This window comes from Silurus meridionalis, chromosome 29, assembly GCF_014805685.1.
Source record: "Silurus meridionalis isolate SWU-2019-XX chromosome 29, ASM1480568v1, whole genome shotgun sequence".
NCBI classification, from domain to species: domain Eukaryota; kingdom Metazoa; phylum Chordata; class Actinopteri; order Siluriformes; family Siluridae; genus Silurus; species Silurus meridionalis.
Window position 1 is genome coordinate 8,111,780 of NC_060912.1, and position 20,658 is coordinate 8,132,437.

General features: G+C 37.4%; 1 protein-coding gene across 2 annotated transcripts in view; it reads left to right on the plus strand.

Moving 5' to 3' along the window:
• adcy2b (adenylate cyclase 2b (brain)) overlaps positions 1-20,658 on the plus strand; it is a 68,718-nt gene that overhangs the window by 13,149 nt on the left and 34,911 nt on the right. For both annotated transcript variants that reach the window (XM_046844023.1, XM_046844024.1), the window contains exons 3-7: positions 6,562-6,723; positions 12,178-12,327; positions 18,213-18,361; positions 19,694-19,805; positions 19,907-20,034. In XM_046844023.1, the coding sequence (XP_046699979.1) occupies positions 6,562-6,723; positions 12,178-12,327; positions 18,213-18,361; positions 19,694-19,805; positions 19,907-20,034 (701 nt within the window). The remainder of the gene's footprint in view (positions 1-6,561; positions 6,724-12,177; positions 12,328-18,212; positions 18,362-19,693; positions 19,806-19,906; positions 20,035-20,658) is intronic.

Below are 20,658 nucleotides of genomic sequence, written 5' to 3' on the forward strand. Positions count from 1 at the left end.
CAGCAAAAGATGATAGGGACTAGGTGTACAGACCACCGCTCAGTGCTGTAGGAAACATTTACTCCAGGCAGCCTGTCTCTATTAGAGTCCCTCAGAGAAGAGCTTTTTTCATGCTGTTTAAAAAAAAAAAAGAGGCCACAATCAAACACTTAAATGAACAAAAGCATGGAAAGTGGATGCGATCCAACGTGCTCCTTTTACTTTAACTTCAATTCATTTTTAGTTCAATATCTCACTTTTTACTCAAGTACATTTTTGCGAAATCAGTCGTTGCTTTTTATTTATGAGTGAATTAAAACTGGTCAAGTGCACAGCAAACAACCATTTAGGGACGAGCGTGTGTTTTGATTTTAACTTGTTTTGAACGGTGGTATCTACTTATTACAACATACAGTTTCAACGTCAGCTCAACAGTAAGCAGAACATTTTGAGAGAAATAAATGATGGAAGAAACTCCAGACTCGAACTCGCCACAGCACTCGTGACCTTATTTGACTTCGTCCACCACTTTTTTTTTTACTTCAATGGAGAGTTTTACATAAAAAGAATCACAAACATTCTCAAGAAAATGCCCTATTTGACTGTGGGGTTCTACCTGCAGCACTGCAAGTATGTGGAAAATAGTTGACAACTATACAGTTGGCCAATACTAACCAATACTTGCTTTCACCACTAGGTCCTCAAATTTGGCCAAAAGTACATATACAGTACAATTGACCATCAAATTCATATTTATTTCATTTGGCACAAACATGAATGCCTTTGTATGCTGTAGAATTAAAATTCCCATCACTGGAACTAAGAGGCCCGAAAATACGTCTACATACAAAACATTGTCATTCTCATGTCTCTTTGTCTTCCTTTCTGTTTCCAGATGTCCCCCAAAACATTCAGTGTAAATTGTGTCATTTTTCTTCAACAGCTTACTTCTTGTTAGTCATATTGAGATTTTAGATAAATAATGGTATTCAGGAGCCCAAGGCCAATCAGTGACAGTCATCTTTTCTTTAGTTCAATTCTTCTTTAGTATAATAAATAAAAAAGAAAGTACATTCCCAAGGTTTAATCAGCACTGGAATAGTGACACAATAGGAGAAGCAGTATATATAGTATATTTTTAGGCTGTTAAATCAGTCTTGTTGATTACAGAGTGTGTATTTCTCCTTCCCTGCCCATGAGAGAAACATGGGGATGTGAAAGCTTAGTGGTTAAAGTGTTGAACTTGAGCTTGAAAGGTTGTGCGTTCAAATCCCTTCAAATTGTAATTGTAAGTTGGTCTGGATAAGGGTGGAATGTCCTAAATGGTAGCTTAGTGGTAAAAGCATTGGATCCGATGGTTGCCCCTGAGCAAGACCCTTAACCCTATAGCTCCTCAGTTGCATAAATACGATAAATGTAAATTATTGACAAGAAAGGTCATTACGTTGTTTTACATTCTTCATCCAACCATTTACTCTTCTGCTGTAACCTTCATAGGAAACACGCTAATTACATACAACCATGAACATTAAAAGTCAGTATAGCCTCAGCCTTCCTGGACTACTGACTGATTGTTGCACAAGTTGAGCCGTAATCAACATGTTGGAGATATTTCATGCTTTTCATGTTGTCACTGTTCATGATTTCATTGCATCAGTGAAAGATGATAGGGACTAGGTGTACAGACCACCGCTCAGTGCTGTAGGAAACATTTACTCCAGGCAGACTCCATTAGAGTCCTTCAGCTTTTTCATGCTGTTTTAGAGGCCACAATTAAACGATTTAATTAACAAAAGCATGGAAAGTGGATCTGATCCAATGTGCTCCAATCAGTCGAGAACCAAGCTGCCCATATAAACATACACAAACCACAAAGGGTTTGTGTTTTTTTTTTTTTCTTTGGGTCAGAATCGTTCTGTAATCAATGAATCCCCCTGTGGTGAAGTTAGATCATTAAATACAAGGTGTGAAAGATTCAGTGATGGATGCAGTACATCGTTTCTGTACTTGACTAAAAGTACAAATCCCCTGTATCATTGCTTGTATAGTGACATGTAGATGTCTCCTGCACATCAGTTCTTTATAAGTTCAGATTTTCCTATAGTTACAGACACACAGTGAGAGAAACCTTACATACTGTATACATTTGCGTTCATTGCATTTGGCAGATTTCCTTATAAACAATGAATTACAATTATCTCATTTATACAACGGAGCAGTCAAGGGTTAAAGGCCTTGTTTAGGGGCATACAATGACAGGGCTGGGATTTGAACACATGCAAAAATCACCGAGCTATCACTTCCTGTACCTATACTTCACACAAATTCTCAGCCCCAGTATTGCCCAGCTGCCTGTGTTGGGCCCTTAACCCTTTCTGCTTCAGGGGTGAAGTATTGTCTCTAAACCCTAGCTTCTAAAACCATAAAGAAAACAATTGTCATGAAATGTTGAAATTCTGATTCTTCTTAAGGCAGTATGCAGGCATTTATTCCACATTGAAATATATTTTTAATATTAGAGATCATTTGGTCAAAAAAGGATGTTTGTTATGATTTCAAGGCAGCGTCTACTTTATTTCTGCTTTGCACCGATGGACACAGCGGCCGTTTAGCCTCCACATCATGCACACTTCAGCGAATGGTTATCATTATCATAACTCTTTCTCTCAGACTGAGCAGCTAATAATCCGGTGCTTCATAAAGTTCTTTAAAAATAGACTGATTTTCAAATAATCTATATCAATTTACCAGTGGTGGGCGGTCAGGGCCAGCAAAACCTTCTCTGCTGGCCTAAATTCTAATATTTGTTCTATGAAATTATATTCATTTATTCTCAACAGTTTATTCTCTTCATTTCGTAGCGTTTCTCTTGGCTGCACTGCTTCCAGTATGTGTATGTGGATGTTAGAGTTTTTGTCCAATCAGATTTCAGCCTCTATTTGCTGCCATGTCAGTCTAATCTGCCCAGAGCCTTTACACTCAGTAGTGCTGGCCCATGTACATTAGATTATATTAGCAACGGGTCTGTTCCTTTAACCAATCAGATTTCAAGTCCGCCTCACAGAGCAGCTAGCATTTCTCTGTCCTCTGATTGGCTGGACAGAGCGAAGCTGTTACAGACAAGTTCGACTAGCAAAACACGTCTGTAGCGATCTGCACACATTAATACATCAGAGTTATACTTTTTTACTTTATATATATATATATATATATATATATATATATATATATATATATATATATATATATATATTAAAAATTTTTCAAAACGAAACTGATCTATAATAAGATCTGTATTTTACATCACTATTCCTTTTAAACTCCTAATTACTCTCAAACCAAAAATAGGATTCCTCACAGCGGACACTTTTATCTCTGATTAAGTTTCATATAACTCCTCAGGCCATCATTAATAATGAGTAATCGTACTTTAAATTTTTTATGACATCATTAGATGGAATTCATGGTATTTTGACTTCCCGTCTACTCCGATGAAATGTCTTGCAGTACGTTTACGCCGCCCGATCGCCGTCTGGAGAGGAAGTGGATGTGTGAATGTTTATATCAGATATAAAATTCAGCTGCATTAATTAATTACATTAGTACATGTCAGTTTTATATTTAATGAGAACTCACCCATATGTGAAAACATTCATGGGTAATATAACAGCTCTGAAGTTGAAAGTGATATTTTATTCAGTCTGCACAGGGGCTTGTATTAGATGAGTCATATTTTAACACGTTCACCAGAGCAAAAAGAAAGAAAAAAGTGAACCAAGGATCTTTTTATCACAGAGATACAGTGGGCCTTCAGGTTCATTCACCTCACAGAGCCCCTGAGCAGCCTGTCTGTCAATCATGTGAGCCTTTCATGTGATCCTTTCTTTCTTTCTTTCTTTCTTTCTTTCTTTCTTTCTTTCTTTCTTTCTTTCTTTCTTTCTTTCATTTTTCCTTTTTCTTTTTCCTTCTTACCTTCTTACCTTCTTTCTTTTTTTCTTTAATTTTCTTTCTCTCTCTTTCTTTCTTTCTTTCTTTCTTTCTTTCTTTCTTTCTTTCTTTCTTTCTTTCTTTCTTTCTTTCTTTCTTTCTTTCTTTCTTTCTTTCTTTCTTTCTTTCTTTCTTTAATTTTCTTTTTTCTTTCTTTCTTTCTTTTCTTTCTTTCTTTCTTTCTTTCTTTCTTTCTTTCTTTCTTTAATTTTTTAATTTTTCTTTCATTTCTCTCTTTCTTTCTTTCGTTTTTCTTTTTCTTTTCTTTCTTTTTCCTTTTCTCTCTTTCTTTCTTTTTCTTATTTTTGTTCTTTCTTTCTTTCTTTCTTTCTTTCTTTCTTTCTTTCTTTCTTTCTTTCGTTTAATCTCTTTCTTTCTTTCGTTTTTCTTTTTCTTTCTTTCTTTTTACTACCCTTCTTTTTGTCTTTCTTTGTTTTCTATCTTTTTGATAGAAAATGTATGTTGCTTCAATGTTTATTTGTTCATTTTTTATATAAAAACATCTAAAATCTATCTATCTATCTATCTATCTATCTATCTATCTATCTATCTATCTATCTATCTATCTATCTATCTATCTATCTATCTATCTATCTATCTATCTATCTATCTATCTATTTTTACATTATGCCAAGAAGTGGTGCTTCAATCTTTATTCGTTTGTTTAACATATTTTTTTAGGAAATTACAAAAATGATGAAAAGGAATTTTTATTTATATCTATTTCATGAAAAGCATCACCTTCCTACCTTCCTTCTTTACTTCCTTTTTCACTTCCTTATTTAAATTTAATCCTAAACATTTCAATCTGTTAATAAGTTTTGTTTTACAGTGTACACATTTTTCTTTTATTTTCTTGCATTATAACATATTTCAAGCTCTTTTAGCCCTCCATCATTTTTATCACCCTGCATGCGCTGTGTTTTCTCAGTCTATCTCTCAGTGATATTTTATATCCAGTCGTTGCAGGAGATTGCGTTAGGTGAGTCAGAAACCTTACTGTCTGTCGTTCCCCGGGAATAATGGATGGGAACACTGTTTCCAAACAACATCTATTTTTCTGTAACTTTCATATCTCAGTAAGCATAGCACGTGTCTCAGTAATGAGACTGTCTCTGCACTTCTGCTTATTGATTTACTTCACTGTGCAGTTTGGCAGATGATCAGACCCCGGTGTTTTCGTGCTCCTGGTGATGGCTCATCATTTCCCTATTCAGAAAGAAACTCTAAATAAATAACATCGCTGCCAGTGCTAGCGATTCGCCCAGTGAATCAGTGAAGGACAGGCCCAGTCAGAAGAGGTGATTAGAGCAGAAGCAGAAGCAGAAGCAGCTGAATTGGGTCATCAGTGGTTCTTCTCACTTACCCAAAAAACAGACAGACTGAAATTGGCTGCGGTTTTCAGTTCAAAGCCGAGGTTTTGCTTAAGTTAGAAATGCGACTAAATGGCGATGATAACTGGGTTTAAAAGTCATTGTTGTGCCAAAGACTCATGTTGTCAATGATTCAGAAAAGTTCCGCTTTTATAATGGGGAGAAAATCAATACCAGCAAATGATCTTTCCTGCATGAAACGAGTGTCACCTTCAGCTACCCTGCGCAAATGAGTACTACAACAAGAACAGCGTAAAAGCATAATGTCAATGATTTTGTGTATGTGTGTATTTACACACACTTAAACATTTCGAACAAAGTCACAGCATTCGGAACCTTGACGATGTTGCTGCATAACAGTTTTAGACCCTAATGGATGTTAAGAAATGGATATGTTTCTACTCGCTATTTTGAATACTTACACTACACACAATAGCTTTGGTTTTGCACATAAAACAACAGAGTGCAAGCTCACCAAATGACTAGATAATTATATAAATATAACAATATTAATAATACATATTAAGGTTATTAGATTGTCCTATTCCTGCACTTTATTCACTTTTTCTTTGCATTTCTGCAGCCCACATTTTGCTCCTGAAGGACAGATCTGTAGTAGTGTTGGTCCAAACACAGTGAGAAAGTGAACAAACTCTGAATCAACTCGACTGCAGGAGGTAAACTTACTGCTGTACTGCTGACGTGTCGATTCAGAGTTTGCTCAAGGCCGAGATTACCTCGATCACACACATTTTTGTGCTTTCATCTAAAAAAAAAACAAAAAAACACCACCATAAATGGGAAACAGAGCAGGGTTCAGTTCTAACCGACTGCTGAATTGCACCTGAATGTTGTTTATTTGTACCTAAGAACTGCTTCTCTGGTCTTAAATACTGTCTTGTGATCAATCCAACACTGATGCTACATAAGCAGAGCACATATCGATTATTTTATTGCTGTCTTCATTTCTATTGGTAGTTGAATTAAGTGCACTCTCCTGTCTTCACTCAAATTCCAGTGATGGTCGTTCATGTACGATTCGATCGTTAGGAGTCTTATTGTGACTCAGAAGAACTAATCGTTTTCTCACTGATGTTTCCTCTGGTTTGCTGATTAGAGATCTAAATCTACATCCAAGCTGCTCTGTGACAATGTCTCTATACCTACTGAAAGCTGTATACCTTTATCTCCCTCTCTCTTTCTGTCTCTCGCTCCATTGCAGGTCTCTTTCTTTCTGTTCATAGTGTTCGTGGTTTACACCATGCTACCATTCTCCATGCGGGACGCCATCATCGCCAGCATCCTCACATCCTCCTCCCACACTCTGGTCCTCAGCGTCTGCCTCTCAAACACAATACGGCATGCCGAGCCACTCGTCTGGCAGGTGAGTCTTTTTGTTTGTGTAGTGTTTTTTATTTATTTATTTTTTTGGTCTGTGTGTTGCGAGCATCCCTTCTTAGCTATTTTTGTGTTTATTGGACAGCAACACATATAGACGCAAGCAGAGGAAAGTAGGAAAATAGGACACAGTTTGGCCTATAAAAATCTAAAAAAAAAGCCAGCGAAGACAATTTGTGCTTCGTTAAGAGACGTGTGCAATTTGAATATATTACACTATGGTCCAGGAAATTCTTTTTTTATCTTATTGTCTGTAAGGTGGGAAAAAAGTGACTTTGCTGCAACGTTGCCGTGGTTCATTGTGTTGTTGGCTGTAATTTGCAGGCATGCTGCTTTCAATATGCGTAATGCTCTTGATGCTGTTTATCATTCAGCTTGTTATTGTGTTTTATATAGGACAAGGAAATTGGCAATCCGCAGAAAGACGAGACCTCTATTAAAGCTCATCTGCATAAATAGACTTCATTTCCTGCCCATGTGTTACACCGAAAGCCCAGTATTCATGAAAATGTACTCATTAATTTATTCAGAATTTCAAAAGATGACACTTCAGTGTTTCTGGATTAACCTTATAGGGTCTTAAAATGAAAATAAGTACTAGTCAGGACACATTTATCCAAACGTCAGCTAGAATGAAGTATATTGTATAAGTGTTTATTTGGGCAATACAACCTTTAAGGATTCACATAAATAAAACACTAAATAATACACATAATTATTATATCTCCATCAATTATCACACTACATGACATAATTTTCCAAAACAAGCAGCATGTGAATAAAGGAAACGAATATATGGATGAGAGACAATTACATAGTCTTGTCTTTTGTTATAAAGCTGGCATTGTGATGTGGCATCGTGCATTGGGCAGGATTCCCTGGATGAGGCCCGTCTGCCAGAACTGAGCACAGGCCAGACGGCTTCCCTTGCTTTATAACAAGCTGTGTCTGTTTCACAGCGACCTTAGACTCAAGCCAGTTCCATACATGTCCCTGATGTTCCAGACAAGTTTATCATCATCACACTTTACGTACTGTATACAGCCAACAAAAATATTATTGGCACCGATATCGTCACTGATGATGCTGGCCCACTTTCTCTAACACAGCTTTCCAGTTATATAAAAGAAAAATAAATAAATAAATGAATGACTAGTTCACAAATGGTATTTTATTACATAAATATATATATACAGTATATGTTAGGTCATCTATATACATAATGGACAAAAGCATTGGTTATATATATATACATAATGGACATACTGTATATGTAAAGGTTTCCTGTATTTGAACAAGGAAAGCCAAACCTGTTCATCTCATTGTTTCTCCTTAATGCATCATTTAGACAAAAATATTGAAACACCTGACTTTTTTAGCGACATGTTGTTGTTCTCTAAACCGTTACCACAAAGTTGGAGGCACTTTTTGAATGTGGTAGCATTCGATTTTCCCTTCTTGAATGAAGAACTTGAATGACCTTCTCTGAATCTATCTATCTATCTTAATCTCCACAAGCACAATCCAAAATCTAGTGGAACATCTTTCCAGAAGAGTGGAGTTTATTATAAGCCCAAATGTGGTCTAAATCTGAAATGAACCTATATATATATATATATATATATATATATATATATATATATATATATATATATATATATATATATTGATAGTTTTGTATAGTTGCACATTTTCCTGAGGCGCACCTCTGAAAGGCAAGAACAGACCAGCACATGTATGTTCCCTTATATTTCTGGTGACTTTTGCAACATGCCTTGAGCAAACGAGAGCTTTTTGGAAAATGATTGTTTTAACCAGAGGTTAATCATCGGCCCCAATTGCCATAGCAACCTGGCATGGACGATTCGACAAAAACGAACTGCCGGTTCTCCATTAAGCTCGGAACGACACGCTGCACTTTATTTCTTTATTAAGAGCCCTTTATGTCGTGTCAACCCTGCCTCGAAAAATGAACAAAATCCTTTTGGTGCGTTTGGTCTATTTACTACCACTTTGATTTTATTTAGGGAGGAACTACCATGTGCCTGTTCTCCCGCTGTTCCCTCTGATTAGTCGCTCACGCGCTCTTCTCCTCTATCGACAGAAGCCCGTTTCCAGATTAATTAATTGCTAACAATGGTTTCATACTTGTTTTCTTACCTTGTAGGCTGATATTTTTTTCACGTCTCTCCATAGTGAGCTTCAGTATTGTTAAAATAACTCATTAGAGATCCTTCTAAAGCACTTCTGCACTGGACCCAAAGACACTTTGATCATTCATCTCCAGTTTTCTCTAATGACTTGTCAAAAATCAGTTTTTAACTCTATCACTCAGAAGCAATTATATGTCTTCGGCATACTGTATGTAAGGACGTGTGCACTACAGAGGGGGATGAGCCCTAGTGATGAATCAGCAGTGTGATTTCAGGAGTGTGTGATTTCTAATTATGCCAGCGTTTTTTGCCGGCCTGGATCTGTCTTCTGTCTGTTACAGCCACTGCTCGGTAATTACAGCTAGCAGAATGACTTATTAAGAGTTCTCTCATGACCGATAAACACACTTTTTTCTTTATTAAAAATGTTCCTTAGAAGCCAGAGACCTCATTGCCAGGAAAGGCCTAATTACCCATTAAATATCCAACTGTCTAATCTGCATCCATTATAGCTTTAGATTCCTGTTCTTGGCTGTCTGCTGAGGAACCTTCTGTTCAGTTTTTCCTCCAGGGATTCCTATGGTTCTAAGCCCTGCACTGTGACCAAAGCACTATTTGGGTCACTGTAGCCTCCGTACTGGTAACTGAAATCCAGAGGTGGAAAGTACAGAATTTCATGTATTCATGTTTTTGTAATTGACTAGTTTTTGTGTACTTCTACTAGTAGGTTTTCAAATCTGTAATTTTACTTTTACCTATGTTTTGTTAGAAGAATTTTACTTAACTATGTACATTTGCAGCATTTAGTAGGTGCCCATGTCCAGAGCAACTGGGTAAAAAAAAAAAAAAATGTTTTAAATAATGCTAGTGAGGGAAAAAATTGCACTCTGAAATCGACTGCACTGATTGGTTAATGGGCGGAGAACAAACATGCCTAACTCACAAGAAGGAAAGACGGAGACGGACAAGACAGACCCCAGTGATGCAGACTCTGTTTAATCGCAAGTTGTCGATTTCTGAATTTTTTCTTTCTCTCATTATCATAAATGACATTATAACAGGAGATTTATTTTTTTTGCTGAGAAAGTGCAAAGGTCACATTCGACTCAATCCTGGACTGTATTGTTTTTTTTGTTATTGCACTTTAATTTGTAAAGGGGTTCCGTTAATTAAAAACAACTAGTCCATGCTTTATATCTCCTTGTGCGTTCTGAGCTACACTAAAACCCCCCACCCCCCGCTGTTAACAAGTAACTCTTCTTCTTCTTCTTCTTTCGGCTTCTCCCATTAGTGGTCGCCACAGCGGATCATCCTCTTCATCTGCCCCTTTCAACCCAACTACCTGCATGTCTTCCCTCACCACATCCATAAACCTCCTCCTTGTCCTTCCTCTTTTCCTCCTTTCTGGTGGCTCCATCCTCAGCATTCTCCTACCGATAAACCTCATGTCCCTCCTCTGCATATGTCCAAACCATCTCAATCACACTTACCTCACCTTGTCTCCAAAACGTCCTACATGCGCTGTCCCTCTAATAACCTTATTTCTAAGTAAAATATAAATAAGCGTATTTTTACCTGAGATGGCAAAAGTACACACATCCTTCACTTAAGTAGAAGTACAGATACTCCTGACTACACTTTTTTACTCAAGTTAAAGTAAAGAAATTTTGACTCTGACATGTATTTAAGTAAAATGTAGCCATTACTGCTACCTGTTTTAGTGTCACACTGGTAACTGGACCTCACACTATATTAATACAAAAGAATGAAATGTTGTTTTCTAATGAATGTATCCAGGCTGAACGTCTCCCATATAGAACACAAGCAGAGAAAAGATGATGATGATCAGGTGATCAGGAATGTTTCTGTTCTCAGTCATATTTACATCACTGACTCCCTCCGTCTCATCCATATTATCCCAAAACTTCTTGTTGCCTTCTGTTTTGCTCGTTGTAGCTTCGAAAACTAGCCTAAGTCTGTGAGAGCTAGGAAATAATACACCAATTGGAGTTTGTAAAAGCTGTGCAATGAGATAAGCTGATGGGCTGAAAATGGTGAGCAATGAGAAGGAAACATATTGATCATGTCACCAAATAGATTGAAACTAAAGCAACAAGTCTGGTTTGAAAATGTAAGAAGTAGAAAATACAGATTTTTGTGTAATAACTGTAATGAGTGAAAGTAAAAAGTTGTCTGAAAAATAGATAGTGAAGTAAAGCTACTGATACCAGAAAAATCTACTTAAGTACACTAACTAAGTATTTGTACTTCATCACTTCCCACGTCTGCTTTTTACTTTTACTTAAGTAGATTTTTAAACCGGTAAATTGTACTTAAATACAATTCTTTTGAAGGAACAGTACGTTTACTTAAGTAGAATATTTCATTACTCTACACATCTTCTGTCTCTCTCTTTAGATTTCTATCTGAAAGAATGCCTGCAGAACGGATGCCCGCTGAATTTTTTAGTTTTTTGCACCAATCGGTGTAAAGTCTAAAGATGGTCTGTATTACAGTTCTTGGTGATCAGGATGTAAATGTGCTGCTTGTTCGTCGAATAAACAGCGATGAGGTTTGCAGAGAAAGAAAGCAGAGTACACAGCAGACCTTTTCCATGTAATCGCCGACATGTGACCATTAAAGTACAATCATTGTTTACATACAAAAACTGCAGCTCTTGCTTCTGTTTGCTCTTAATTGTTAAACAAAAGCAGTGTAATTGCTGCTTCTGGACCAGTTTAACCTGCTAATAGTGTGTGTGTGTGTGCATGTGTGTGTGAGTGCGTGTCTGAGCAATAATGGCCGGAGGTCCTGGAGGCTAATTATAATGATTGACGCTTTTGAGTGGTGTTCTTGGCTACATCCTGTCTCTGGCACCCACATTCATTTTCCCAGAGATGCCACAGTTGGGAAAGGTTCATTCCCCTCTTCCTGTTGATACAAAGTGATGCCATGTAACCACATGTATCTGGAGGGGGAGCGTGTACAGAAGTGGTTGTAGTTGGTGCTGTCCTGTGAGTGTGTATTCATAGCTTCCTTTTTTTATTTTAGATATCTTAAACTGAATGCTCAAGACTTTAGAGGTGGTTTATCCACTCTTTAGTGATATAGTGGCATATGGATGACTGCTTTTTTACTTGATTTTATGAATTCAGCTCACCCCAAAACTACACAACATGCCCACAAGAGCTCATGTAGTCGATACTATAAGCATCTTTTCATTCCAGGAATTTCATATATCAGAGTGTAACAAAGCCAACTCAAGCTCCTGTTTTGTCTCTGTACAGATTTTGGCCAACATCATCATATTTATCTGTGGGAACATAGCAGGTGCCTATCACAAGCACCTGATGGATCTGGCTCTTAAACAGACCTACCAGGACACATGTAACTGCATCAAGTCTCCTATTAAACTGGAATTTGAAAAACATCAACAGGTAAGAAATGAATGATTTTCACACATGTAGATCTTAACACATCGACCGTGAAACAGTCAGACCTCCACAGTGTTTATTACTATACTGTAACAGCAGTAGCATTTTCTCACAGTGACTTGTTTTCCGTTCTGGCGAACATCCACATAAGTTCACACACTGGACCAGAGATGTTAAAGCCAAACTGTGACCACCTTAAATTAAGATATTATATTTTATTAGTTTAGATTTTTCAGAGTGAGATTTCATCCACCAAACTGTACAAAATCAATTCCTGCATATTACAAATGTGTGTATATGTGTGCTATTTGCAAATATATATATATATACACTATATGGACAAAGTACTGGGACACCTGACTTTTCCAGCCATATGTGATTTTCCCCAAACTCTTACCACAATTTGGAGACACACAATCGTCCAGAATGTCTTTAGATGCTGTAGCATACAATTTTTCCTTCATTTTTCCTTCAAATCTGTTCCAGCATGAAAATGCTCCTGTACACAAAGCCAGCTAAATGAGCATGTGATTTGCATGGGTTGGAGGGAAGATCTTGAGTGGTCTGCTATAGAGCTCAGACCTCAACACTGTTGAATACCTTTGGGATGAATTGGAACGTTGACTGCACACCGGGATTCCTCACCTCACCTACATCAGTACATGAGTTTACTAAAACCCTCGTGGCTGAATGATCACAAATTTCCACAAGCACACTCCAAAATCTAGTGGAACATCTCCTCAGAAAAGTGAAGGTTATTATAACAGCATATGGGGACTAAATGTGGAATGGGATGTTTAAAAAGCACATAAGAATCTTTTAGTCAGGTGTCGACACAAACCGTTGTCCACATATTGTATATATAAATATTTGTCCAGAGAGAAAAAGAGAGAAAGGAAAGTGAGAAAAAAGAAAAAGAAAGGGGTAATACGCCTACTGCACAAACTCCTAATGGAGTAATCAGTTAAAAACAAAACTGTAATACAAAATTATTATGTCATGAAATATTTATATATCCCAGGTTTCAGATCAGATGATTTTTTATGATTTCATCAAATAAATCAATAAAACTCCAATGAATGAGTTTGTCCATAGAAGTCAACTTTGCCATTTTGAGTTTTGTTTTCACTCCTGTACTCTCAGTTTAATAAAACTTATGAGTATTCACACCCATTCCATATTTCAATCTAAAATAATTAGTAACACAATAAAACAAAAAGAGATGCAAATTAGAAATGGTGCACTTAAGATTCTTATTAGGGTTGGAACATGTGATTTGTGCATCACTCAGTCCTCAGTTTGTTGATCTGTAATTGATTGCACTTCATGACCTGCCAGAATAAAGTCTGGGCCTGAAGGTGAAGCAGCCAGTATCTGAATGTGGAATTAATTAGGCTGAATGTGTTTCTTCTCTGTTGGAGAACGATCGATGAGAGAGGGTTTGAGTAAATCTTATACAACTCAATGTAGGCCCTTGCCAAAGACAATTTGAGAATACGCTCTAAATTTATATTTACGGCATTTGGTAGACATTCTTATCCAAAGTGACTTACAACAAGAAGGGCCTTGCTAAAGGGCACAGGAGTGGCATATTGGTAGTGCTGGAATTTGCACTTGTAACCTCCTGATCCAGAGTCCAATGCCTCAACCACTGTGCTCCCACCTCCCTCAGCTAGAGTTTGTGAAATTTCATTAAAGCGCACATCATTCAACAGTTGACAACCTCAACAACGATGGAAACAATAAAGACTGGACATTTGATGTCACCTATGGGCCCCCTTTTGAGTCTGGATCCACTCAAGGTTTATTCCTCATTCCATCTCAAGCAGTTTTTCTTTGCCACTGTCTCCACTGGCCCGCTCCTTGGAGATCAATTATAGGCACTAATTTACAAGGCTAATAATAATCTATTTATTTCTAAAAATCTGCTTCAAGGCATTATTAAAAGTGACATACAAATAAAATGTATTTAAATTGGTTAGGTGTTTTTTCATTTTCAGTGAGAGCAGCCCAAATATATACTGTACATGGCATCTAAGCCTTGTTATATTGTTGATAACTACTTCTGTAAGTAGTATTTGTCTGTATTTTAACATTTACGCAAACAATCGCCAGTATCAGTGCATTGTAACAGTAGGCTTTCCACTAGAGGAAGTAATATTATTTTCTTATTTATTTTAAGAAGGCAAGTAAAAACGATTTTATAGGTTCTATATTGTGAATGTAACTATAAATGGATAAAAAAAATGGTCAAAGTTTAATTCTCTAAAGAATCAACAGCACACCCTTCAACTGTCTTTCCCTTACTTACAATGAGAAATCTATCCTGACAAGTGTACTGCATGATAGAGCAGTGGGCTCAGGCTTTCAGAGGGTGTAGCACACATTTGAAGGTTGAGTAAGAGACATTTCTGCAGTTAAAAACAAAGAATTACTAATATCCATTGAATGGGTGGGTCTAAGACTGAGGTTTTGTGCCATAAATAGCTCTGAGCCAAAAAACACCACCACCCCCCTCTCCCACCCTATCCTTCCTTCTCCGAGCTGTGTGAGGTTTCCAACTTCCTCTTGTTAAAGTTGGCTTTGTTTGTTAATTATTTTGTGTGTCACATGACAAGAAAGAGTTTCTAAGAGGTAATGATGATAAGGTTATATTTTCAGTACAATTCATTTCAATTTGTATAGCGCTTTCAACAATGCACATTGTCTCGAAGCAGCGTTACATAGAGATATTATTTGTCTTGATCAGGGGCAACAATGATTTTGATTGAAACAGTATTATCACATATTCATCATTAATAACTAGTCAATAGAGCTATCAACATTAGCAGCATATTATAGTTTTGTTCATTTTGCCCTATATAAAAGATACTAATTATTGAATGGGTTTAGTGGTCCTACTCTAATAACTGTTTATGGAAAATTGGTGCAACCCTAATAGGTGGAAGTATAATACCTCCTAAAACGTGATCATTCAAGGTTCAAAAATGCTAAAATGTGTTTCTATTCTTCTTACTACATCTCCATATATGGCGGATCTTCCTGGTTTAAATCTCAGCGATGCCGAAGATATTCCAAGGGAGTAAAATTACCAATGGATGAAAGGCAAAGCAGTGATTTCTCTCTCACCTGTCAACCACAGCGACAGTAGCCAATCGCAGACATCTGTGAGCTCACGTTTGAGAAGATTTAAAGTATTGAGCAGCATCACGTGTCCCGTCACGTGACGCATGAGAGCTGAAGAGCTCGTTTCATTTTTACATGCATGAGCTATCATCATATAACATGTTGAACAGTAGATGGATCGCAGTATATATATCGTCCAAACGATTATCAGCACTTCAGAAGGTTGGCACTTTTAAAATCCAGCTCATTCCAGAGAAGCTTCATAAACCAGAGCTGCACATACTGACCTGTAATTTCATTATTTTTCCCTGTGGCTTCTCCATAGTGCAATTATGATCTACAGGTTTCCATCTCTTTCACTCACACACACTCACACAAAAACACACACTGAGGTAGCCTTTTTTTTCCCTCTGTATGCTTTTATGTTTGACTGTAATTACCACGGAGATGGATGACAGCTCTGCGCTCAGTACATCACTCATCACTCTGGGTTGCAGTGTGGCCGGCGTGTGACGGTATTTTTACTAAACAGAGACAGCAAAGCCAGACGCTTCTCCTTTTTTTTTTTACCGCACACTCGCTCGATATAGCTCAGGCTGCTTAATTACTTCATTTCCTCCTGAGACACAGATTGAGGAGGTGGTCCAAAACAGACTGGAATATTTTATCTTCTTACAGTCTCTCTCACTCTCTCTCTCTCTCTCTCTCACACTTAATCTCTCAATCTCTGTCTCCCTAATTTTCAATTCAATTTCTCCAAGCTGATGAAAGCATGTCCTAAAGAGACCATGATAAACAAGGTGATTAGCTGTTGTTAGCATACTTCCTCCTCTTTGTTAACTCTATCACCGTGTCAGAACAGCGCACACACACACACACACACACACACACACACACACACACACACAGACACACACACACACACACACACACACACACACACACACAAACACACAAACACACACAAACACACACATACACACTGAACCTGAAAGAGTTTGTGACTGGATTATTTTTTTTTTTATTATTTAATTTTTTTTAGAACAGCCTTTTAATGGAAAGCTTTTCTATGTGCTTTGTTTTAAATGCCATGAAAATATGCTCGAGGGTCAGTCTGAGTGTGCTCTCTCATTCATGATTTGACCTGCACAGTACAAAGACAACATACAAAACAGCAAATAGCGAGCACCGCTGAAGAGCAATTTGAAGCCGGTGTTCACTGTGATTTCACTTAGATGATTGATTTTTCTTCCCTCCTGCTTCTTGTTTTGTTCAGGCAACGCTGAACACGTCGGTTTTATCAAAAATGAGCCCGAACGTACGGCATTCTGGAGAAAAACACGTCAGGTTTCTGTGCATTTTGGACAAAACATCAAAAAAAAGCACAGCCAATAATATGCCTTCCAAACAGTGAGATGTTTCACCCAAACCGTGTGAAAATCTTTTTATTAACCTTGTCGTTTTTGAGGAACAGGGACAGTATAATAAAAGCAATTCAAGTAAATAAGGCCCCTAAAAGTTTTATAACTCTGGTTCCCTCACACAAAGTTGTTAAACAGCTAAATGCCAATGCAGATTGGATATAAGTCTAGAATGAATTCAGTGTGTAATTAGATCCCGGCTGTCGAAATGTCTCGGATACACACCTGCAGTGTCATGTCATCATCAAAACAAAAAAAGAGCGCTTGGAAAAATGCGGTCCAAAGTTTTAAAAAGGTTAAAAAGACCTCATCGAAATGTTTCCAACAGAACAGGACTGAATTTCACAGCAACGATTCCAGTCATGAGTGAACAATAAGCAGTTTAAATGCCACGAGAGACATTTAACTCGAGTAATAAGACCAGACAATGGCACGTAATGAGGTGGAAGACGGATGCAAGTGCAGACTTCCTGTAATGGAAGTGAACTACCATGAAAGACAAAAGCAAGACCACGAGTAATGTGGTAAAGATATGATTTAACCCCGGAAACGTGGTACAGATGCTCGGTCATGTGAAATGAAACATGGAGGGGCAGTGACTGATGAGAAACATGCTTCGACTTTGGTGTAACCATGTACAGAAGTACAACCCAGTTCCAAAAAAGTTGGGACACCGTGTCAAATGTAAATAAAAACAGTAGATTTTTTTGTTTTATAAAATGTGTTTATAAGATTCACAAATCATTGCATTCTGTTTTTATTTACATTTTGTGCTGTGTCCCAACTATTTTGGAGTTTGAGGCAATAGATGCAGTTGCAGTCAGATTGTGGTGAAGTAATTACAAATTTGAGGGGAAACTAGAAAATTTGTCAATGTTCCATGTGTAGGAGGGACATTCTCTCTCTTCACTGTCAATCATAATGAAACTAGCCAATCATGGCTGTCTATTAGGTCATGTGTGCAGAAGAGGGCAAATAGCCTGGATAGGCTTGATATGTTTAAGAGAACCACGTTAGCCTTCATGCTACCTGTTTGGTAACAGTCATATCACAAGGGCGAATTAGCTAGTGAGTGCAAATGATTAAAAACGAAATAAAAAGGTGTACATACATATTGTCATGATTTCAAATGAAATCTATAAACAGTAGCTGCTTTTGGACATGTTTTTCATGTGAAACTGGAATGGAAACTTGCTTTAGGAAAGTGTAGTGTAAAGACCAAGCATGAACAACCATGTGAAGGGTTCTCCAAGGCCATTAGAGAAATAAAGTCTGAAAGAAAACCTAAATAATCTATAAGGCACTTGTTCTCATCCTCAAGCTCTTCATTCTGACCAATAGGAGCGTCTCTTGCTGTCCCTGTTGCCTGCCCACATCGCTCGAATGATGAAGGCTGAGATCATTCAGAGGCTCAAGGGTCCAAACAGCGGCCAGGCTGAAAACACCAACAACTTCCACAACCTCTATGTGCAGAGACACACCAACGTCAGGTAGGACTCACACTACTCAACACACACACACTTTGATTAATTGAGCATTTCTTCATTCTGACATGAAGAAATGTCTCTTATTCCTGGAGATCTTACAGAATACACACAGGTGTTTCTCGCAGCTAAATAAATCCCACTTCACGCAAGTAGGACAAAACATTTCAATACCCCAAAAACACATAGCCTAGATGTAAGAGTTCTGCAGAAGGTTTTCGATACTTCTTACTTAGCCCTAAAAGAAAAAAAGAAGTAATATTTTTGTGCACTTCAAAGATAGGCTGTTTTTCATCATGGTGAGGGGATGCTGAAGACATGCCGCTCGTCAATATAAGCAGCACTTGTGCTTGATTTCAGGAACAGCAAGGCGACCCAGGTGCTCGCTTTGACCTCAGACAGCGAAAGTGTTCACAGGAGCAATTTAAGATACATCTCAGTGCAAAGTCACTTAATTTTACTTCATTATTCAGCAACAACCAAAACCAGACTGGATTGAAAGAATGTAATTGTCCCCAAAATGTCTTTTACTTTGAATGAAGATTCGTATGTGATTTTCTGAACATCCTATTCCACATTTAGTCCCCATAATAACTTTCACATTACTGAGAAGATGTTGGAGAGTATTGAGATTTGTGCCTTCATCCACGAGGGTATTAGTAAAGTCCGATACGAATGTAGGTGAGGAGCTCTGGGGTGCAGTCAGCGTTCCAAATCATCCCAAAGGTGTTTAATACTGTAGGGTTGAGGTTGAAGATCTGTAGCATGTCACTCAAGAGCTTCCACCCCAAACCATGATAGAGCTGGCATTGGGCACTGACATGCTGGAACAGGTTTCTAGATCAAGTGAAGGGATTTAATGCTACCATATCTAAAAACATCAGGAATAAGGAAGTATTAGGAAGAAACCCTGAGATGAACCAGACTCAAAAGGGAACCCATACTACACTGTTCACAGATGGAGGCTTGAGTGCTAAATTGTTTGTGGCTAAAACTAGTAAACTCTTTAGTATCAGTACTAGTATTCATGTTTGTACAATAAGGAGAGTCTCAGAATAATCAATTTGCATTAAAGAAATTGTATATAGTACAAAAGGAATAGGTTGCCAGGCAATCACATGCACGACATGATTCAGTAAGATATGCAGATCCTATGTAAATAAACCAGAATGAACCCTAAAGACATTAATATCTGAAGTTCATACTAATCCCAATGAACCCTAGGCTTACAGTTTGTGCTTCAGTAGATATAGTGCAGAGCAGTGATACTTTAATCCAATCACAGATTGCCTCACTCTCTCCTGCACAGTCTTAAAGGCCTCTTAACGTTTTCGGCAGCATTCTGTACGCAGACATCGTGGGGTTCACACGCTTGGCCAGCGACTGCTCCCCCGGGGAACTGGTGCACATGCTCAACGAGCTTTTTGGCAAATTCGACCAGATAGCCAAGGTAACACATAACAACGCAGAAATCTTCACCCTGTATCTGTATAACATGCCACTGTTTCTCCTAGCTGAGTCTGATCACATTTATTTGTTGTTGTTTTTTAGGAAAATGACTGCATGAGGATTAAGATACTGGGAGACTGTTATTACTGTGTGTGTGGACTACCCATGTCTTTGCCGGACCATGCTAAGAACTGTGTAAAGATGGGACTGGACATGTGTGAGGCCATCAAGTAAATTATTTTAGTCATTTTCTTATTTGTCTGACTGTGCAAAAGTCTTAAACTCTCTATCTATCTATATATCTGTCTGTCTCTCTGTCTGTCTGTCTGTCTGTCTGTCTGGATAGATAGATAGATAGATAGATAGATAGATAGATAGATAGATAGATAGATAGATAGATAGATAGATAGATAGATAGATAGATAGATAGATAGATATAGATAGATATTTTTATATATTATTATTATTATTATTTTATTTATTTATTTATTTATTTATTTATTTTTAGGGCTGTCAATCGATTAAAATATTTCATCACGATTAATCGCAAGATTGTCATGAGTTGTGGGATTTGGTTGTCAACCAAATCCCACATTTGTATCTCTTGTAAATGTATCTTAAATTAATACTTTTAAAGTTTTTAATATTCTAATCAACATGTACATGGACAAATATTGATGCTTTATGCAAATGTATGTTTATTATTAGTGAAAACAAACACAACATAAAGCATTAAGACAAAATATTTCCTGTAAATGTTTCCAAGTAATTATGGTGTTATGGTGTTAAATCATCAGGACGCCAAATTGAACTGTTGCTTTGTTTTCACACAGACAATTTTAATTGCCAGATGT